The 17,853-nt window shown below is 33.7% G+C and overlaps 1 protein-coding gene across 6 annotated transcripts in view; it reads right to left on the bottom strand.

Moving 5' to 3' along the window:
* Window positions 1–17,853, bottom strand: part of vari (MAGUK p55 subfamily member vari) — a 241,940-nt gene that overhangs the window by 48,094 nt on the left and 175,993 nt on the right. For all 6 annotated transcript variants that reach the window (XM_070106559.1, XM_070106564.1, XM_070106562.1 and 3 more), the window contains one exon: window positions 15,196–15,666. In XM_070106559.1, the coding sequence (XP_069962660.1) occupies window positions 15,196–15,666 (471 nt within the window). The remainder of the gene's footprint in view (window positions 1–15,195; window positions 15,667–17,853) is intronic.

Below are 17,853 nucleotides of genomic sequence, written 5' to 3'. Positions count from 1 at the left end.
CTAGAAATTGAAGATCTGACAGCTAATTAAGCAGCTGTAAATTTTTAAACAGAAATTAAAACAATTCAATTTAGTTATTAAATAAAAGAGGGTGAAAAAAATATTAAAAGAGAAACCTTAAGGAAAACGAAAATAAAAATTTGCCAAGTTTGTATACTGTGGGTGGTTAACTTTACATTAGAAGAGAGAAAATTTTGAAATGTTTGATTTTTATTAATTAAATTAATTATTTTTAAATCGTGTATTCATTTTCGAGGAGACCGGCGCTAATTGAACGAACTGATTATTAATATTATTACTTATTATCAATATGAGGTAGAAGACTAGATAAGAACGCAAACATGGAAGTGAGTGAAAAAGGATTAAAGATATAGCCAATAAAAAATACTTTTTTAGGTTTTCACCTAAAAGTGGGCGGAGCCACGCCCATTTTCTAATTTTGAAGTCGGTTCCTATAAAGTCATCTCATACCATCCCATATGTAAAGTTTAATGTCTCTGGCGTGTTTAGTGCTTGATTTATCGCGCTTTTAGTAGTTTTTAACAGTACCGTTATATGGGGAGTAAGCGGGGTTATCACCCGATTTCACCCATTTTCACACTGTCGATTGAGGTGCTAGAAGCATTTGTTCCTAGTGCATTAAGTTATTATATCATTGGCGTTTAGGAAATATGCACATTAAACCTATAAATATATATAATATATAAATCAAATAACAGTCTTGTATTTTATTGTGGAGCATAGTTATGGCATTTATTTGTTTTTGATTAATGACGTTTTGTGGGTGTGGCAGTGGTCCGATTACGCCCATCTGCTATACCAACAGTCTTACGGTACCAAGAAACATGTGTACCAAGGTAAGGGATATTTTACTAACTTTAAACAGAGCGGGTAATAAAGGACTACCCTTAAGTGCAAGAACTAAATTTCTTATATGTCATAATCTTATGCCATTTTATGGTCGTAATAATAGTCGACCTGTGTTCGCTATTCGTCGAACTGTTGAAAATTTCGAGCGTACTTTTTTTTTACATAATGTTCAAGTGCTAATAAGACAAAAAACCGCTCGAAGTAATGAAAATATTACTGTCGTTCATGCAAGTGTTGCTGAAGACCGTAATTTGTCGATTCCAAGACGTTCTAAAGAATTGGGATTGTCTCATAATACAACCTGGCACATTTTGAGAAAGGCATTGGGCTTGCATTCGTGTTCTCACTCAAGAATTGAAGACACTGGACACCCGTAAATATAGTTAATTTGCTGATTTTGTCTTGGTAAAGAAACAAAACTGTCGATTCTGGTGCGAAGAAAATCCACAAATTATTCTTAAAGAACCATTACATTTACCTAAATTGACAGTTGTCGGGTTTTTGGGCTGGTGGAATCATCGATCCGTACTTCTTTCGAAATGAAGCTGGTGACACCGTTACTGTCACTGGAGAGCGGTATAGATCGATGATAATCAACTATTTATGGCCGCAACTGGTTCCAACACGACAATTAGTGTGTTTTTTTTTTTTTTGTTAAATCATATGACTCTTATTGGAAAACCTCGTGTTTTACAATACTGCCAGTAAAAATTAAATATATATATTTCTGAGGGTGATTTTGTTTTTGGGAAAAATTATTTTTAAGGATATAGGGATAGATACGCTGAATTTATATAAAAGTTGCAATAGGCCAATTTTAGGACATGTGGTAGGCTTCCCTGTTTCAGAACCATTTATACTAGCTTGCTCCTCAGGAATAAATAACCCAGTAAATGTAAATGATTTTATTAGGGAATTTTGTGAAAATATTAATTTTGAAAACTGAATGGAATAAAAGTTGCATATAGACAGAATTTGAAAGGGTTTAGAGTTAGACTTTTTACTTGTGATTCACCAGTTCGAACGTTTTTAGTTTGTATATAGTCAAACTCCGGTAAGAATAGTTGCACAAAATACGTTCAAGAAGGGCTCTATAGAGAAAGTAGAGTGTGTTTTTCTCAACCCGTAGCAAAACTAGACCTGATGGTTCATTTAAAAATATATTAGGTACAAGCGATCTCATAGATGAATACGTTACCCCTTAGAACCATGCATTTAGTCTGCTTAGGGGTTATAAAAAAACGCATTCAGTTGCTTATTAAGAGAGGAAAGGTAACCAAAATGAGAAAAAGTATATTATTTCTTAACAACTACGTTCCTTTTTAGTTTTCCAGTAGTAGAAAATCGTATTCGCAGTAGAAATCTGAACAACTGGAAGTCCACAGAATATAATACCGTCAATTGCTATTATATTCGGAGTTGTTTGTATTAAAAGACTACATCTAAATCCGGGGTTCCACATAAATGTTGAAGAACGTGTGTGAGACTGCTATGAGGTTGGACCAAAGAAGAACCCAGACACATCCATTTGATTTGAACCAAACAAAAGGATCATTTAAGTGATTGTTATTTTTGTTTGACTCAAACAAAAGGCTTTACAACACATTGCCCAGTATCCAAACCTGTCTTCGGCCAACAGGCCCATCGTATAAAAAGCTCGGCCTGATAAAAAAATTTTATTAAAGCCATGCCCAGAGATGGCAGTGGGTATGTATATATGTGGATATATGGTATATCCAAAAGAGAAATTCCCTCAGCGAGGCAAAAATTAAAGAGGAAAATTACAAAGACTTAATATATGAACTTATAATCTCATAAGTCTTCGGGTGTAAACTGTCCTTAAAAATACATATGCTAGGGTCTTATCTGGAAATTGGATGCTGCGGGTGACGAACAAGGGAAGAGGTTCTATCAGAGCTTTTCCTTACCACTAGGTTTACGGGCGTTTCTTATATACTTATCTCTATGCGCATCCGTCAAATTGACGGGTGGATGAAAATACGTATTAATTTAAAAAAAAATCTATTTATTCAAACGAAATCTGAGTTTAACGATATAAGACTTCACGTAAAAATAAAATATTAATAAGTCCAAGTTTTTTTTTAAGGTATTACGGAAATGATAATAATATGAAGGCTATATAATCATATTTATCGACGACATTTTTCGCATACGTATTGAATTTCTTCTGTGCATTTTCCGCGTACGATATTTTTACAATACATACAGCAATTACTGCTTCTATTTTTATTACTTTTTCGCTCTCGTAATGTTGAATGTGCCTGATCTGAAACGTCTGAACTGTGACGAATGCTCTCCTTGCTTTCTCCAGCTAAATTTCTTTCTGGATATTTTAAATCCGGTACAGTCTTTGCACAATTTCCACTCGTTTATTGCTGCCAAAGCTAAAATATTACAAAAACTTTGGAGAGGCCATCAAAAACACCTTGCTTTCACACTGTATTTGCGTGTCATCTGGTCCGCGTCATCGACACCAAACTTTGTTTTATTATAAAATGTAATAGTTTCTGGAACACATTTTCTATTGTTTTCTATCGGTATATTTCTATGCTTAGTGCTTTGTTCTTAATAGTTGGTTCGTTTATCAAAACTTATAAATCTCAGAATTTGTATAAATCTATCTCTTTAACCATAGATAAGATATATAGTATTGCTAGAAAACTATGTAAATCGAGAACTGTAATATTCCAGTCGTTCTTTAAATCTCGACGTGCCTTGGTTTCGGTGCAGTCTTTTATATGTTTCATAATATGAGCGTCAATTATCAATTCAAAAGCACTAGTTACAAAACCCAACATAATACAAGTATAATATTTCTTTTTGCGTAATCAGTACGCTCTGCGTTATCCTTGAATATAGTATGAACGGACAGCATACCCATAAATTTCCTTACTTTCAGTCTGACCCACCGTTTCCCGTCAACTGCAATTCCAATTTCTTCCATTTTTTTAACTTATATAAATTAAAAAGGACGTCTTCTTCATAAATAACTGGAGCGTTAATTAAAGTATTCGAACACAGCACTTGCTGATAAGAAAAAGTTTTGGAAGAATTATTACAGTAGTTTGACTTGAAAAATTCTGCAAACATATTGGATATAATGATAGATTTGTATTTCATTGCGGACGGAAATTTGGAAATTCTGCGTTTGGAGTTGACGAAATCATAAAACGATTTTGGATCACTTACAATATTTTTTTTTACTTTATTTAAGTAATTATTATAAAATTTTTTGTTTAGGTCAAAATATTGTCGACGCAATAGAGAATATTTAGAATAGTCGACAAGTGAACCGGTTTTTTTAAAATGTTTAAAGGCTCGAGTTTTTCTGTTTTTCAATTTATATAACTCTTTCGAAAACCACGGACTTATACTTTTGCTTTTATTAACAATTACTATTGGAACATACTTTTCAAATAATTTCATAATAATGTTATTAAAATGAGAGACACTCAATTCAATGTCACCATTATAATTAGGCCATGTTATTGTAGAAAGTTCTGTATTTAATTTTTTTAAATTAGCTTTTGCAAAGTTAAACCGAGTACAGAAGCACGAAGTTTGATGATTATTATCCCGTACAATGCCTGAGATTTCGACAGATATTTCCAAAGCAGGATGATATGAGTCCTCTGGTAGAACAAGAGGATTACTCTGAATAACGGAACACTTTGCAGAGGTATCAACGTATACTAAATCTAAGCATTTACCAAATTTATTCGGAATTAAATTAATTTGGTTCAGACCCAACTCGGACATTTTTTCGAAAAACTCATTAAAACATGACCGATTGCAAATCGGTACGATATAGTCATCGAAAGGTTTCCACGAAGCACACGGTAAATTGAAATCACCTAATACAATTATTGAATCTGCATTATTTGCCATCGAGGTAGCACTATTTATTAAAGAAGCATGCTGCATGTATACAGATAAGTCCGAATGGGGCGGTATATAAGATAGGGTTAAATAAATAAAGCAACTATTAACGTATACTCTAATACATTTAAATTCAAATGAGTCGGTCCCTGGAACAAGAATATTTTTAGATGGGATAGAGGAATGCACGGCAAATAGAACACCTCCACCGATTCTGTTCAGTCGATCACATCTAAAAATTTGAAATTCGCTGTTTAAAATCTCATTATCAAAAATGTGAGGTTTTAACCAAGTTTCTGTAAATCCAATTATATGGAAATTGAAATTGGAACTGTTCAAATACAAGTCAGTTAATTTTGTATTAACACCTCTAACATTTTGATAATAAATGCTTATTTCGATATTATTGCTATAATTTCTACCAATCAGTTTTTCATATCGGTGGTTGCTTTTGGTAATTTAACAATGTTTTCCTCAGTTTGACTTCTAAGTTTAGGATTAAATTCGCGTACAAAAGTCCCAGGTGGCCAGAATGAACTATCTAAGATCTTTTTGAATGTTTCAAGAGACACGTCTATTTTAAACGATGATATACTTCTATCATAATTGAAGTTAAATTTACGTATATTGATATCATCGATTTTAAAACGTGACGAAATGTAAGATTTAATGTCCTCCACCAAGGTATCTTTGGCAAGTCTCGAAATAAATATAGACTTTTTAGGTGGAATAACTATCAAATTATTAACTGATGCTACTAAGTTAATAGAGGGAGCCTCTGGAATTGTGAGACACTTATTACTATTAGATAGAGCTTTTGGGGAATTGAGCTCTTTGGAAGCTGACGGCTTATCACCTTGAGGGCAAGGAGAAGAGAGATTTATTAGGTCATTGGGAGGAGACGTTCTTTTCTGAACAAAAGAACTAAGTGTTACTTCATCGGAAGGACGTTTACGCTTAGGAGCAGGTTTAGAGGATTCGTGAGAATCATTCAGGCACTTAAAAGATTTGAACAATTTTTCATAGTGCCTAAATTTTTCAGTGAGGGTTACAAGATCACGACCGATTTCGTTAAAGCCATTGCGTGTCTCCCTATAAACTTTAAATAGATCGATTTCAATAGATCTACAATTTAAACAGGACCAACGCAATCCCTTACAGTCGATAATAGAATCTAAGATTCTACCAGTCAGTCCAGCACATTTAATATGGGCAAGCCCATCACAAAGCCAGCATGAAACGTAGCGATCTGACTCGCCTTTAATGTTACAATTGGGAAAGTTGCAAGACATAATAAACCACAAGAATGAAGATCAAATAAAAGAGTAGGCAGAACAAAATTCAATAGATAAATAATAAATTAGTGTGTTAATAAAATATTAATAATAATAAATTCAATTAGGAACAATTTTTTTTATCAAAGTTTAAAACCAAGACAATTTGAAGAAGCAATATAGCGAGCACTTTTAGAAGCACTGTAACAAATAAAAAGCTAAACGCAACACAGCTGTGAATAAAGAAGTAAATAAGATAAACAAAGTGAGAAAATAGAATAAAATAAAACAAAATGAAACAAAAGGCTGACTCGGCACCAAAAATTGGAAAGTTTAAACTTTTTAATACTTTTTAATACCGCACAAAACAGAACATTTAATACTTATCATGAAACTGAGAGTTTAATCACTAAAAATTTGTATTAACACGGTAATAAAAATCAATTAAACTTCAAGAATTTTTTAAAATAACAACACAAATTTACACAGCTAAAAAATTACAGCTTAAGAGCTTGAAGTGTTGCCACATGTTTATTGATCTTCTTCGGAGGACACCTCAGAACAATCCTCATTGATGTTAGTAATTTTGGTTAAAGGGTAATCAGTGAAGTCTTATATTTGCTATTGGAGATATAAATTTACAAGCGAAGCAAATATATACAGATTGTTTACGTTATCAGCTAACATGTCAATTTGACGGGTCCCGTCGAGATAGGAATACCACACATGAATCTCAAAAAGTGGATGGTTTAGGGGAGGGATTCTTTAGCTGAAATCATTAATTTACGATGCAAAATAGTTGAAATCGATTGAACGATTTTTGAGATATTTCATTGCAAAGTTTGAATTCCGACAAATTGACAGGTCCCGTACACCTAAGGATAATGGAGAAGCGCTAACAAGGGAAATGGAGCCCAGGTATGCTAGCTGATTATTGTAGGAGACTTAAAAAAGACGTTCCAGAAGCCAAATATTCAAGAAAATAATTAGTATTGCTTGTCCATGTCACATATTTTGACCAACCTAAACGCTGAAAAGTATTAAGTCTCTATATAGAGTATATTGGAATCAGAAATTCGTAGATAAATTTCACATTTCGGCATTAAACTAAAATATATATCCAAGATTACACGCTCAGTTCATTTTGCTAAGATATAAAGATGGGCTGTTATTAGAAAAACATCTTCCCTTAATTTTATTAAAACAACTCACATTTTGGCCGATATGTATGTGGTAGAAAGTCAACTGGATGTTCGAAAACCTTCATATTAGGTTAATGAGATTGACCCGATCCAACCCATTTTTGACACAGGAGTTCATTATTGTTAAAAAACATTCTCAATTTCTTTTCATTTCAATAATATATTTCACAGATTGACCGATATTTTCGGCAAAAAGTCAGACATACGCATTGTACTTGTATTCGGTATGTGGGGGCTTGAATAGCTTTAGTCCGATATTTACTAATAAAACTTTTAGACGCGAGATGGCATAGCTTAGAAGCACCATTGGTGCAAGTTTTATTCCAATATATTCATATAACTTTTATACATGTGAGGTAGGCCCGTTTGTTGTCTGATTTTGCTCATTATCCCACTGTGACATAGGGCTGACAGGTTAATTTCTTTTACTGTTACTGTTTGATTGAAATTGGTATAGTAGGTCAGAAGATATGTGTATTCACATAAAAGTGGGCGGTGCCACGCCCATCGTCCAAATTTAACATTAAAGCCCTCTTTTACCATCCTGGGTGTGAAATTTAATGTCTCTGGCACATTTGGTTATTGATTTATCGAACTTTTAGTAGTTTTTAACATAACGGTTATATGGGGAATGAACGGGTTTATCATTCGATTTCACCTAATTTCACACTGTGGTAAGAGGTGTTGGAAGGATTTATCTTGTGCAAATTTGGGTGTTATAGCTTATATAGCTATAGCAAATACAGTCTTCTATCTTATAGTATAGCTTAGCTATGGCAATACTGTATATAATTTTTTGATTATTTTAATTTTGAGCCGGTGTTCCGATTACGCCAATTTGCAATACCAACTTCATATGGTGCTATATTTATTCTAATTATTGCACATTTGGGCGGAGGGACAGACAGTCAATCGGACGGACAGTCAATTTCTTGGTAATTTATATACATATAACCCTATATCTATCCTATATCCCGATTAGATTTAACAACCGTTAGGTGAACCAAGCTACAATATTATACTCTGTAGCATCAGGTTGAAACAATATGAAAAACGGTGTTTTTAAACTATTAATTAATAATCGCTTAACAACATTTTTATCATTTCATGTTCTTTTATTTAATAAAATTGGTTTTCTTATCATCAGCTGCTTTTTACCATCGAAAACCACAACTTAAATATATTATTGGAAAACTAATAAATTATTGTATTACTTTAGTTTTCAGATTGAATCCAACTGCCGTGTATGCAACCAATTTTTTTTTAAATTAATTATTTATACATTAATAAAACTAATGTTTATTTATCTTTTTTTTGAAACCAATTAATGCATAATCAGGAGATGTATTGTATAATTTTGAAACTAAGCAACTGAAAAGAAGCCCTTTAAAATTTCGAGATACATTTACAACAAAAAATGTATATTCAAAAAGCAACTTTCCAGTTCGGAAATTATTTTTCTAAGGGAAATCACTTCCGCCAGACTAGTCATAAAATTCTCGGACGAACCGAGCATGTACAAGTATTAATAGAAAGGATGAGAATAATCGTCAGTGCTCCCAAAAAATAGAAAACAATTTCTTACCCTGATTGCCTCCACAATTTTTTACTCCTCTATTATCGAGTATGGATTCGTCTATACACATAACAGTATTGTAATAATAATAATAACTCAACGATTACCCTTCTCCCGCCCAACAAAAACGATGCGCGCAATCGGCATACCTGTGAAATTAGCAGAGTAATGAAAGTTTTTTAAGAGTCGAGATATAAAACTACTGAGGTACAGAAACAAAAATTTCAACAGCTATGATTCAAAATTACGTTATAATAAATTGTTACGATATTATTTATTAATAGAGCGCAATATAGTCTTTGTAATTTTGAAAAGTGAGTCAGTTAAATCCTTTGTGCAGATATGAAAATTAAATTCATGACATATGCGGTGAAATGGTTAGTTTAGTTTAAAATTTGATCTACACCATTTTAACAGTAAAGGTCTAAGCTGCCTCGAAAAGCGAACCGGGATATTAAATTTTATTTCAGACAAGAGAAAAGACCTTCAAACTGTTATATTCAAGATATTTACTAAGACTATTATGCAAGGCATTTCCTTACAACTATTTAGTAAGTGTAAATAGATTTATACGTTTTAAATCACTAGTGTATGGAGGTAGACTTAACATAAAATCCCATCTCTAACGCGAAAAGTAAACATTTTTTTTAACAGATTTAAACTTGTCAGAATGGATAGGCCTAACCAAAGTTGTACAAGAGTTTTAGTAACACACGGATCTCTAAATTCTTATGATCAACGTTTAACAAACAGAAGAACACCTTTTGCTTGGTATAATAACTGGTAATATGGCCATAGTATATTAACTCCCAAATCAACAAAGTTAAATACTTTCTCTAGTCTATAGTTTTTTTATTACATAAGGCACAGATCATCTGGAAAATCACATTGTCCAACAATTTTTGAAATTTAATGGCAAATAATTCTATCACACCAAGCAACCAAATTGTTAAGTCTGTTTGCAACATACACCTTTTATATATTGAAGTATATGATTTAAAAAACTTTACGTCGTCGGCATATAATAAAATTTTTGAGTTTTCAATTACAGAAGAGATATAGTTAATAAATAACAAGAACAAAATCGGACCAAGAAGACTACCATGCGGAACACCTGAAGAGATATTAACTGAATCTGAAAGTGTATCATTGAATATCACACTATTATAAAGATAAAAAGATACCCATTGAAGGAATCTTGGCTGAAAGTCAAAAAGATCAAGTTAATGTACGAGATTAGAGAGATTAACGACACATGGGTTCCTCACGAACTGAAAAAAACGCATTTAACGCAACGCATTAACAGCTGCGATTTGCTAAAGAAACGTAATGAAAATTATCCATTTTTAAAACGAATGATAACTGGCGATGAAAAATGGGTTGTTTACAACAATATCAAGCGGAAAAGATCGTGGAGCAGGCTAGGTGAACCAGCTCAAACAAAATCAAAAGCTTGTATTCATCAAAAGAAGGTTTTGTTACATTACAGAATAACGTTATTTAGTTCCATGAAAAAATTGTCTTTCATTTTTTAAAAAATCCACTTGCAGTAAATGTTGTGTATCACAAGAAAATAATTTGTTTAACGTATTTAATTTGAATTTTAATCGATGTTGTGTATCAAAAGAAAGTAATTTGTTTAACTTATTTAATTTGAATTTTAATCGATGTTGTGTATCAAAAGAAATTTATTTGTTTAATTTATTTAATTTGAATTTTAATCGATGTTGTGTATCAAAAGAAAATTATTAATATTTCTTTTCTTCTGAATTGTTAGTGCTATTAGTTTTTAAGTTAATTGTTTTTCGCTTTTAGTCTTTTAAATCCAATTAAAAAGAGTTGATATTTTGAACTTTACAAATTATATATACTTCATTTTATGTATTCATTTAACTGTTTTCTTTTTTTTTAACTTTCTACTTTACAAGATTTCCAAACCTTCTGTTTCACTAGTCTTTTCACCACTTTTGACTAGTGACCTACTTGACACTAATTTTAAATATAATATAATTGCAAAAACAAAGAAAACAAGTAAGGAAGGGCTAACTCACAAAGTCAAATAGTATACTCGTTTGAAATTTCTTTGTGGATTGACTGATATTTTCGGTAGAAGGTCAACTATAGGCACTGGGGTCCACATATTTAGTACTTAGGGGCTTGAACAGTTTTGGTTCGATTAGAACAATTTTTGGCCGCAAGGTGGCATATTTTAATCGCATTATTCACGCAAAGTTTTATCCCGATACAGTCATTGTTGTCTGATTTGCATTGTGGAAAGTGAAATAATCAGATGGAATTTAAAATGGTGTTATATGGGAAGTAGGCGTGGTTGTAGTCCGATTTCGCCCATTTTTGCACTATGATATAGAAATATGAAAAGAAAGTTATGCACCGAACTTGGTTGGAATCGGTGAAGTAGATCTCGAGATATGGGTTTTCACCTAAAAGTGGGCTGTGCCACGCCCACTGTCTAATTTTGAACGCGGTTCCTATAAAGTCATCTCATACCATCCCAGAGATAAAATTTAATGTCTCTGGCGTGTTTAATGCTTGATTTATCGCGCTTTTAGTAGTTTTTAACAGTACCGTTATATGGGGAGTGGGCGCCTGTATGGGCCCTGTATACCAAATAAGAGTCTTGTATCTTGTTGTGGAGCTTAGTTATGGCAATTTATTTGTTTTTGAATAATGGCGTTTTGTGGGCGTGGTCCGATTACGCCCATCTGCAATACCAACCGTCTCACGGTATCAAGAAACATGTCTACCAAGTTTCATAAAGATGTCTCAATTTTTACTCAAGTTAGAGCTTGCACGGATGGACGGACGGACAGACAGTCATCCGGATTTCAACTCGTCTCTTCATCCTGATCATTTATATATACATAACCCTATATCTAACTCGATTAGTTTTAGGTGATACAAACAACGGTTAGGTGAACAAAACTATTATACTCTGTAGCAACAGGTTGCGAGAGTATAAAAAGACAATTGGAAAATCATTAATATTATAGAAGATGCAGTTATTAACTGTGAAAAAATTTTGATCTATTGACAATTGTAAAAAGGAATTTAATCAAGCCTTCTGTATTAAAGGGTGATCCATTTCGAGTTTCCTACTTTTTTATAGGAAAAAAAATAGAAAATTCAAATTTAATAAGAAATGTTTATTATCATTCGAATGAACATTCTTTGGCATTTAGTTTTTAAAGATTATCTCTTGCAAATGGTGGCCGCGGCAACATCTCAGAGGGTCCATCCAATTTTCGATGACTCGTTCGAACATTTCGACTGGTAACTGGCGAATGACACGCTATGAATCATCTCATTGAAACCCAATGTCGAAAAGATCACGAACTTCAATTTCAGCCATCAAATAGTCGGTTATCATGGCGCGATAACGGTCGCTATTGACAGTTACGTTCTCACGGGCCTCATCGCTGAATAAATTTGTCTCGAAAACTTCAAATCTTTTTGAAATTTTTCAAGAGCCTATAGAGCGAAGCGGTGTCGCTTGGGAAGGTCGAGCGGCTTTAGTTCTTTAGAGTTCTTGCACAAGCTGGTACGTGTCCATACGTCAGTCCGAGCTGCTGCGAACGGCGCCGATACGACCCTCCACTGTCTTCGTGTACACTCTCAGCTACGGCCGCTATATTTCCTTCACTGCGTGCTAGACGTGGTCTATTTGGTCGAATATTATCCAATAATGAATGCTAGCTCTCATGATGTTGACCATAAGTTGAGCGAAGCGCGAGTTATTATCGTTTTTTACGATATGAGAAAAAAGAAATAAGTTTTCACTACGCCGAAGTGCGTGTTCTTTATTCATAATCTTTAGACTAACTAGTTTACATAAATCTTAGTGCTACTTATACTATTGAGCTGTATCGATAGTTATCTGTTTACGAACAGATAGAACTATTCGTTTCTATTGTTATATTTGGGTTGTTATTGATAGTGCATTTCTATTGTTATATGTTCTTATCTCTGATATTTATATTTTACAATGTGTGTTGTACATTTCAAGTGTGTTAGCTGATAGATATGTTTACATATGCTTATTTTGGTTTTATGTATTTATGTCTAATAAGTGTTATGTCACTTATATATAAGTATTTATGATATGTATGTATGTATGTACATGTGTATGTTTGTATATATGTACATATGTATGCGGTGTGCGGCTATGTCGTTAACTCGCGCGAAACACATTCAGAACGTGAATTTTCGTTATAGAGTTGAACGATTTGCAAACGTGTTTAGGCGTAAGTCTTTCCACGATGGAATGCCAAAAAATACTGAACAAAAATAACATAACAGCTTAACACGAACGACGTGTGACCTGTCGAAAAGAGACTATAGAAAAAAGTACCTCTACTTGGATCACCCGTATACATTAAAAAATTAACACTTATAAAAGACGAGCAATGTTGACAGAGTGAAACACACAGTTTTGAAAAGCATGGATATATTGAATATATTTAGTTGTTTTTGAATTTGAGCAATATTAAAATATTAAATTAAATAACATATATATATATATATATATAATATGTAAAACAATGCAGGAAGGCCGGGGCAATACTTTTAGGTTTTGGTAAAACTTTATACGAAACCATAAATAAATTAAAATCATATTTATCTTACTTACTTTCTTATATCTTACCAACTTACTTATATTATTGGTCATAGACTCTACTAAAATCAATTTAACGAACAGACATCACTATATTTATCACATTAGCGCAAAATTTTTTACTACCGAATTGAAAAATACTAAAAGAAATATTTTGGCTTAATTGTGTTAAGCAATCTTCCATTAAGATATATCCGATATAAACTCAACCAATGGGATGAAATTTTATATAGTGCGTTTATTAGAAATGTAAACTAGAGGCATAAGCCATTATATTAGTGATATGGTTCACTCATATTCAGCACGAAACGACATTACGGTTAAGAAAATACTTCATTTCATTAAAACATAACATATATTTACCCATACATATGTATAAATAGTTTGAAATAAGCTGGATAATCGCAATTACTCTATTGGGACTACGGAAGGTCTAAGCAGATTATATCATGTTCCAACCAACACTAAACCACGAGATTTAGGCTGTTGAGTAGACTATCTCACTAATATTTTAAATTTAGCAAGAGACAAAAATGGCACTTATTAGTCTCGTCACCGAGAAGATTTGAAGCTAGTCCATTCGAAATCTAACTGTGCGATTTTGATTTAGGGAAATTTATCACATTACCACAGCTGATTTAGACACTATAAACTGTCAAAGTGAAAAAAATTAAACAAACAAATAAAATAAATATTAAAAAATTAAAGCAATATGAAGTAACTAAGTGAAAATGGCAGAATGAAATGAAATCACTTCAAATTTTTGGTGGGAACATGATATAACATTTACAGATTTACTCCAAAACCTCAAATACAAACAAATGGAAAAAATCAAATCAGTAAAAAACATTAATTAATATTTCTGATACATATTCAAAGACGGGGCACATCAATTTTAGAGAAGTGTAAGTCAATACTCAACTGTACTAGACTACGTAAATGCATATATAATAATAAAACAAATATGAAGTTAACATACAGTTTTAATATGCCGCGGAACGCTTATTTATACACCTCACAAATTAAGAAAAATGCAGATAATCTAGAAAAAACAGAAGAATCAATTTCCATTCAAAAAGTTAAAAAGATAGTAGTTTCCAAATAAATTTAGTATCATCGTTTATAGTTAGAGTTACGATACGTATGTCAATAATACAGCCATAATTCTCTACAAAAAAAAAATTCGTTCACGAATGCACAAAGCCTTTCTGTATCGATTGGAACAAAAAGTACTTAGAAGGAGCAAGTTCTCGGCTATAAGGCCGGTGAGGCAAAACTTCCCAGCCGCTGTTTTCCAACTAAATAGTTTTTAACCGAAATGAGGCCGAGCCTTGCCATGATGGAAAATTATTGCCTCGCGTCTAGTCGCAAATTCTGGGCGCTTTTCGGAAATCGCTTGCTTCAATTTGATGAATTGTTATAGGTAGCATTTAACTCCTCGGTTTTAGAAACTTACAATACAACACGCCCTTCTGATTCCAGCAAATACAGAGCATTACTTTGGCGTCATAGATGATCAACTGTGCTGTTGATTTGGCTGGTTGGTCAGGTTTCACATATGGTTTTTGCTAATTTGCTGTGACATAATAACTATTGGAAGTAAGATATTATATATTTAACTATTTTAACATATTAATTGTGTATATATGTATAACAATACTAAATTTGTTGCCATTCAAATTATGAATACATCTGCTTATTATTTAATTATACGCGTAAACTACAATATATATTACTTACTGTCAATTTTTTTCCTGGATTATCACATGAGTGATAATTAACGACACGTTTTGCTGCATCCTCATCATCTACATATGGTGCAATTTTTAGTGTTAGATCTCTTTTAGAACGTGAAACTTCTGTTTGCAAAGCTTCGGGTGTACTAACCGGAATTCCATTAATTTCTAGTATTACATCACCTGTATTCAAGAGACCTTGCTTATCAATAATTCCTCCTGAAAGTATACGTGCCACCGACAAAAAGTTTTGTGAATTAATTTCAACTGTGAATCCCAAAGGCTTATTTTCAACACGGCGAAGGCCCACTACTCTTATCGCTTCTATTGGCATTTTATTGGAAAGTACTTCACAAGGGAAAAGATAACACTTTTTATGAGAGGCTAATATTTGAAACTTATTTGAATTTTTCTTTCCAGATTCGTATATATGTTCATAGATTTGTCCTATTTCATCATGAGCACGTAATAACTCCTAAAACAGAAAAAATGTGTATTTTAAAATAAAAAATTTACAATAAATAATATACTTGTAGTAATTAATTTCTAATCATGATCATATCTACAATACCTATATATATAATTACGCTAAAAAAAGTTTCTCTTTTTGACTGTGTTGCCGTTGACATATATGGATAAAATTTATACCGTTTGAAGAGTGAAGACGTGCAGAAGTGCACAACTTTATTATCGCATGTACGTCAACGGTAACACAGGTGAAAATGCGTTGGCGCCAATTTACCAACTACAAGCGCGGTGGCGCGGTTTCATTGGTCGATATTATTTCTCCTTTTTTGCGCGTCACACTTAACACAGTCGTATACAGAAGTACATTTCGTATTCGTTCTGTATAAGTTGAATACCCCTGCGGGCAGGGGATAGAATATGCCCGCTGCAAGGCATGCCTGTCGTAAAAGGCGACTAAAAGCCAATATGCACTATGACAGTTATTATGTACATTGCTCAGTAATATCAGCATAGTATGTTGAGGAATAGTGCTATAATACTCAGCTTGAACTGATATTATAAACACTTTAAATGAAAAAGCGAATAAAAAGACATTTGAAGTTCAAGCGACAAATGTCACCAGTCATTTGAGTAATGGGGAGCTTAACTGGTAGTAGTTTAGGCTACGCAGTCTGACCGGAGATTTTCCGGTACCACGGGGAGCAGAAAGCCCTTGGACTTCTGTTCAATCTGCTCATTGGGTTCGGCCCTTTGGGGAGTATCGTGGTGGCTGTGGTTTAAACCTAAATGCTGGAAGAACTGAATTTTCAGTTCGAAAAAAGAAGTTGCACAAGCAACTGGGTGCCGTACCCGAAAACGGAAGAGGTTTTAGGTCGGCCTCGAATCACACCAAGATGGTAGTGTGGACCCAGACACACTGCCACTGGTATCCAAATAAATACTTGCAAAAAGCTCGTATTGTTTGGGGCGCTTATCAACGCATTGTATTAATACGTTGTGTTTTGGAACACCGTCAGGTAAGGCCGTCGCCGGCAGGTACTCACGTAAATCTACAACGAAAGTTGTATAAGTTGAAATCCCCCTGCGGGTAGGGGTAAGAATTTACCCGCGGTAAGGCATGCCTGTCGTAAAAGGCGACTAAAAGCCAAATGCACTATGACTGTTATTATGTACCTTGCTCAGTAATTTCAGCATAGTATGTCAGAAATAGTGCTATAATACTCAGCTTGAACTGATATTATAGACTTTAAATGAAAAAGCAAATAAAAAGACATTTGAAGTTCAAGCGACAAATGTCACCAGTCATTGAGTAATGGGTTGCTCAACTGGCAGTAGTTTCGGCTACGCAGTCTTACCGGAGACTTTCTGGTACCACGGGGAGCAAAAAGCCTTTGGATTTCGGTCCAATCTGCTCATTGGGTTATGGCCCCTTTGGGGAGATTCGTGGTGGCTGTGGTTGAAACCTAAATGCAGGAAAAACTGAAAATTCAGCCTAACTGTTTTTTCAGTTCTAAAATAAAGTTGCAAAAAGCAATTGGGTTCCGTACCCGAAAACGGAAGAGGTTTTGGGTCGGCCTCGAATCATACCAAGATGGTAGTGTGGACCCAGACACACTGCCACTGGTATCCAAATAAATACTTGGAAATAGCTCGTATTGTTTGGGGCGCTTATCAACGCATTGTGTTAATACGTCGTGTTTTGGAACACCGTGAGGTTAGGCCGTCGCCGGCAGGTACTCTCGTAAATCAACAACGAAAGTTGTATAAGTTGAAAATACTGTACATATATCGGATAATTGCGTATCGTTTGCAGCGGACTTGTAGCTACGATTTTTTTCACCTTTAATTGTATTTTGTGTGTTGCAACACTGAATTCTATTACAATTACATTTTTAAAGCATTTGTTTATTTTGGCAGAGGATAGGAATTTGTTTGGCAATTTATGACGGGAGCAAGATGTTGTGGAAAGTCGCAGTGTCGAAATTGTGGCTTCATTAAAGAATGAACGTGATCAACCGAAAATTAAACGCGATTCATTGAATAATAACTGCGATCAATTTTAGGTTAAATGCGACCAAAGGATCAACGCAATAAATTGCGTCGGAATGTTGAATTTCTTCAGAAGAAGGTGCGGTTTTACGAAATTACTGATTCCTACGCCGATAACTTTCCGATATCACCTGAAGAACAAATG

This window comes from Bactrocera oleae, chromosome 3 (assembly GCF_042242935.1).
Source record: "Bactrocera oleae isolate idBacOlea1 chromosome 3, idBacOlea1, whole genome shotgun sequence".
NCBI lineage: Eukaryota > Metazoa > Arthropoda > Insecta > Diptera > Tephritidae > Bactrocera > Bactrocera oleae.
Note: the sequence above shows the minus strand (reverse complement) of the source record. Positions and strands in the feature narration are given on the sequence as shown.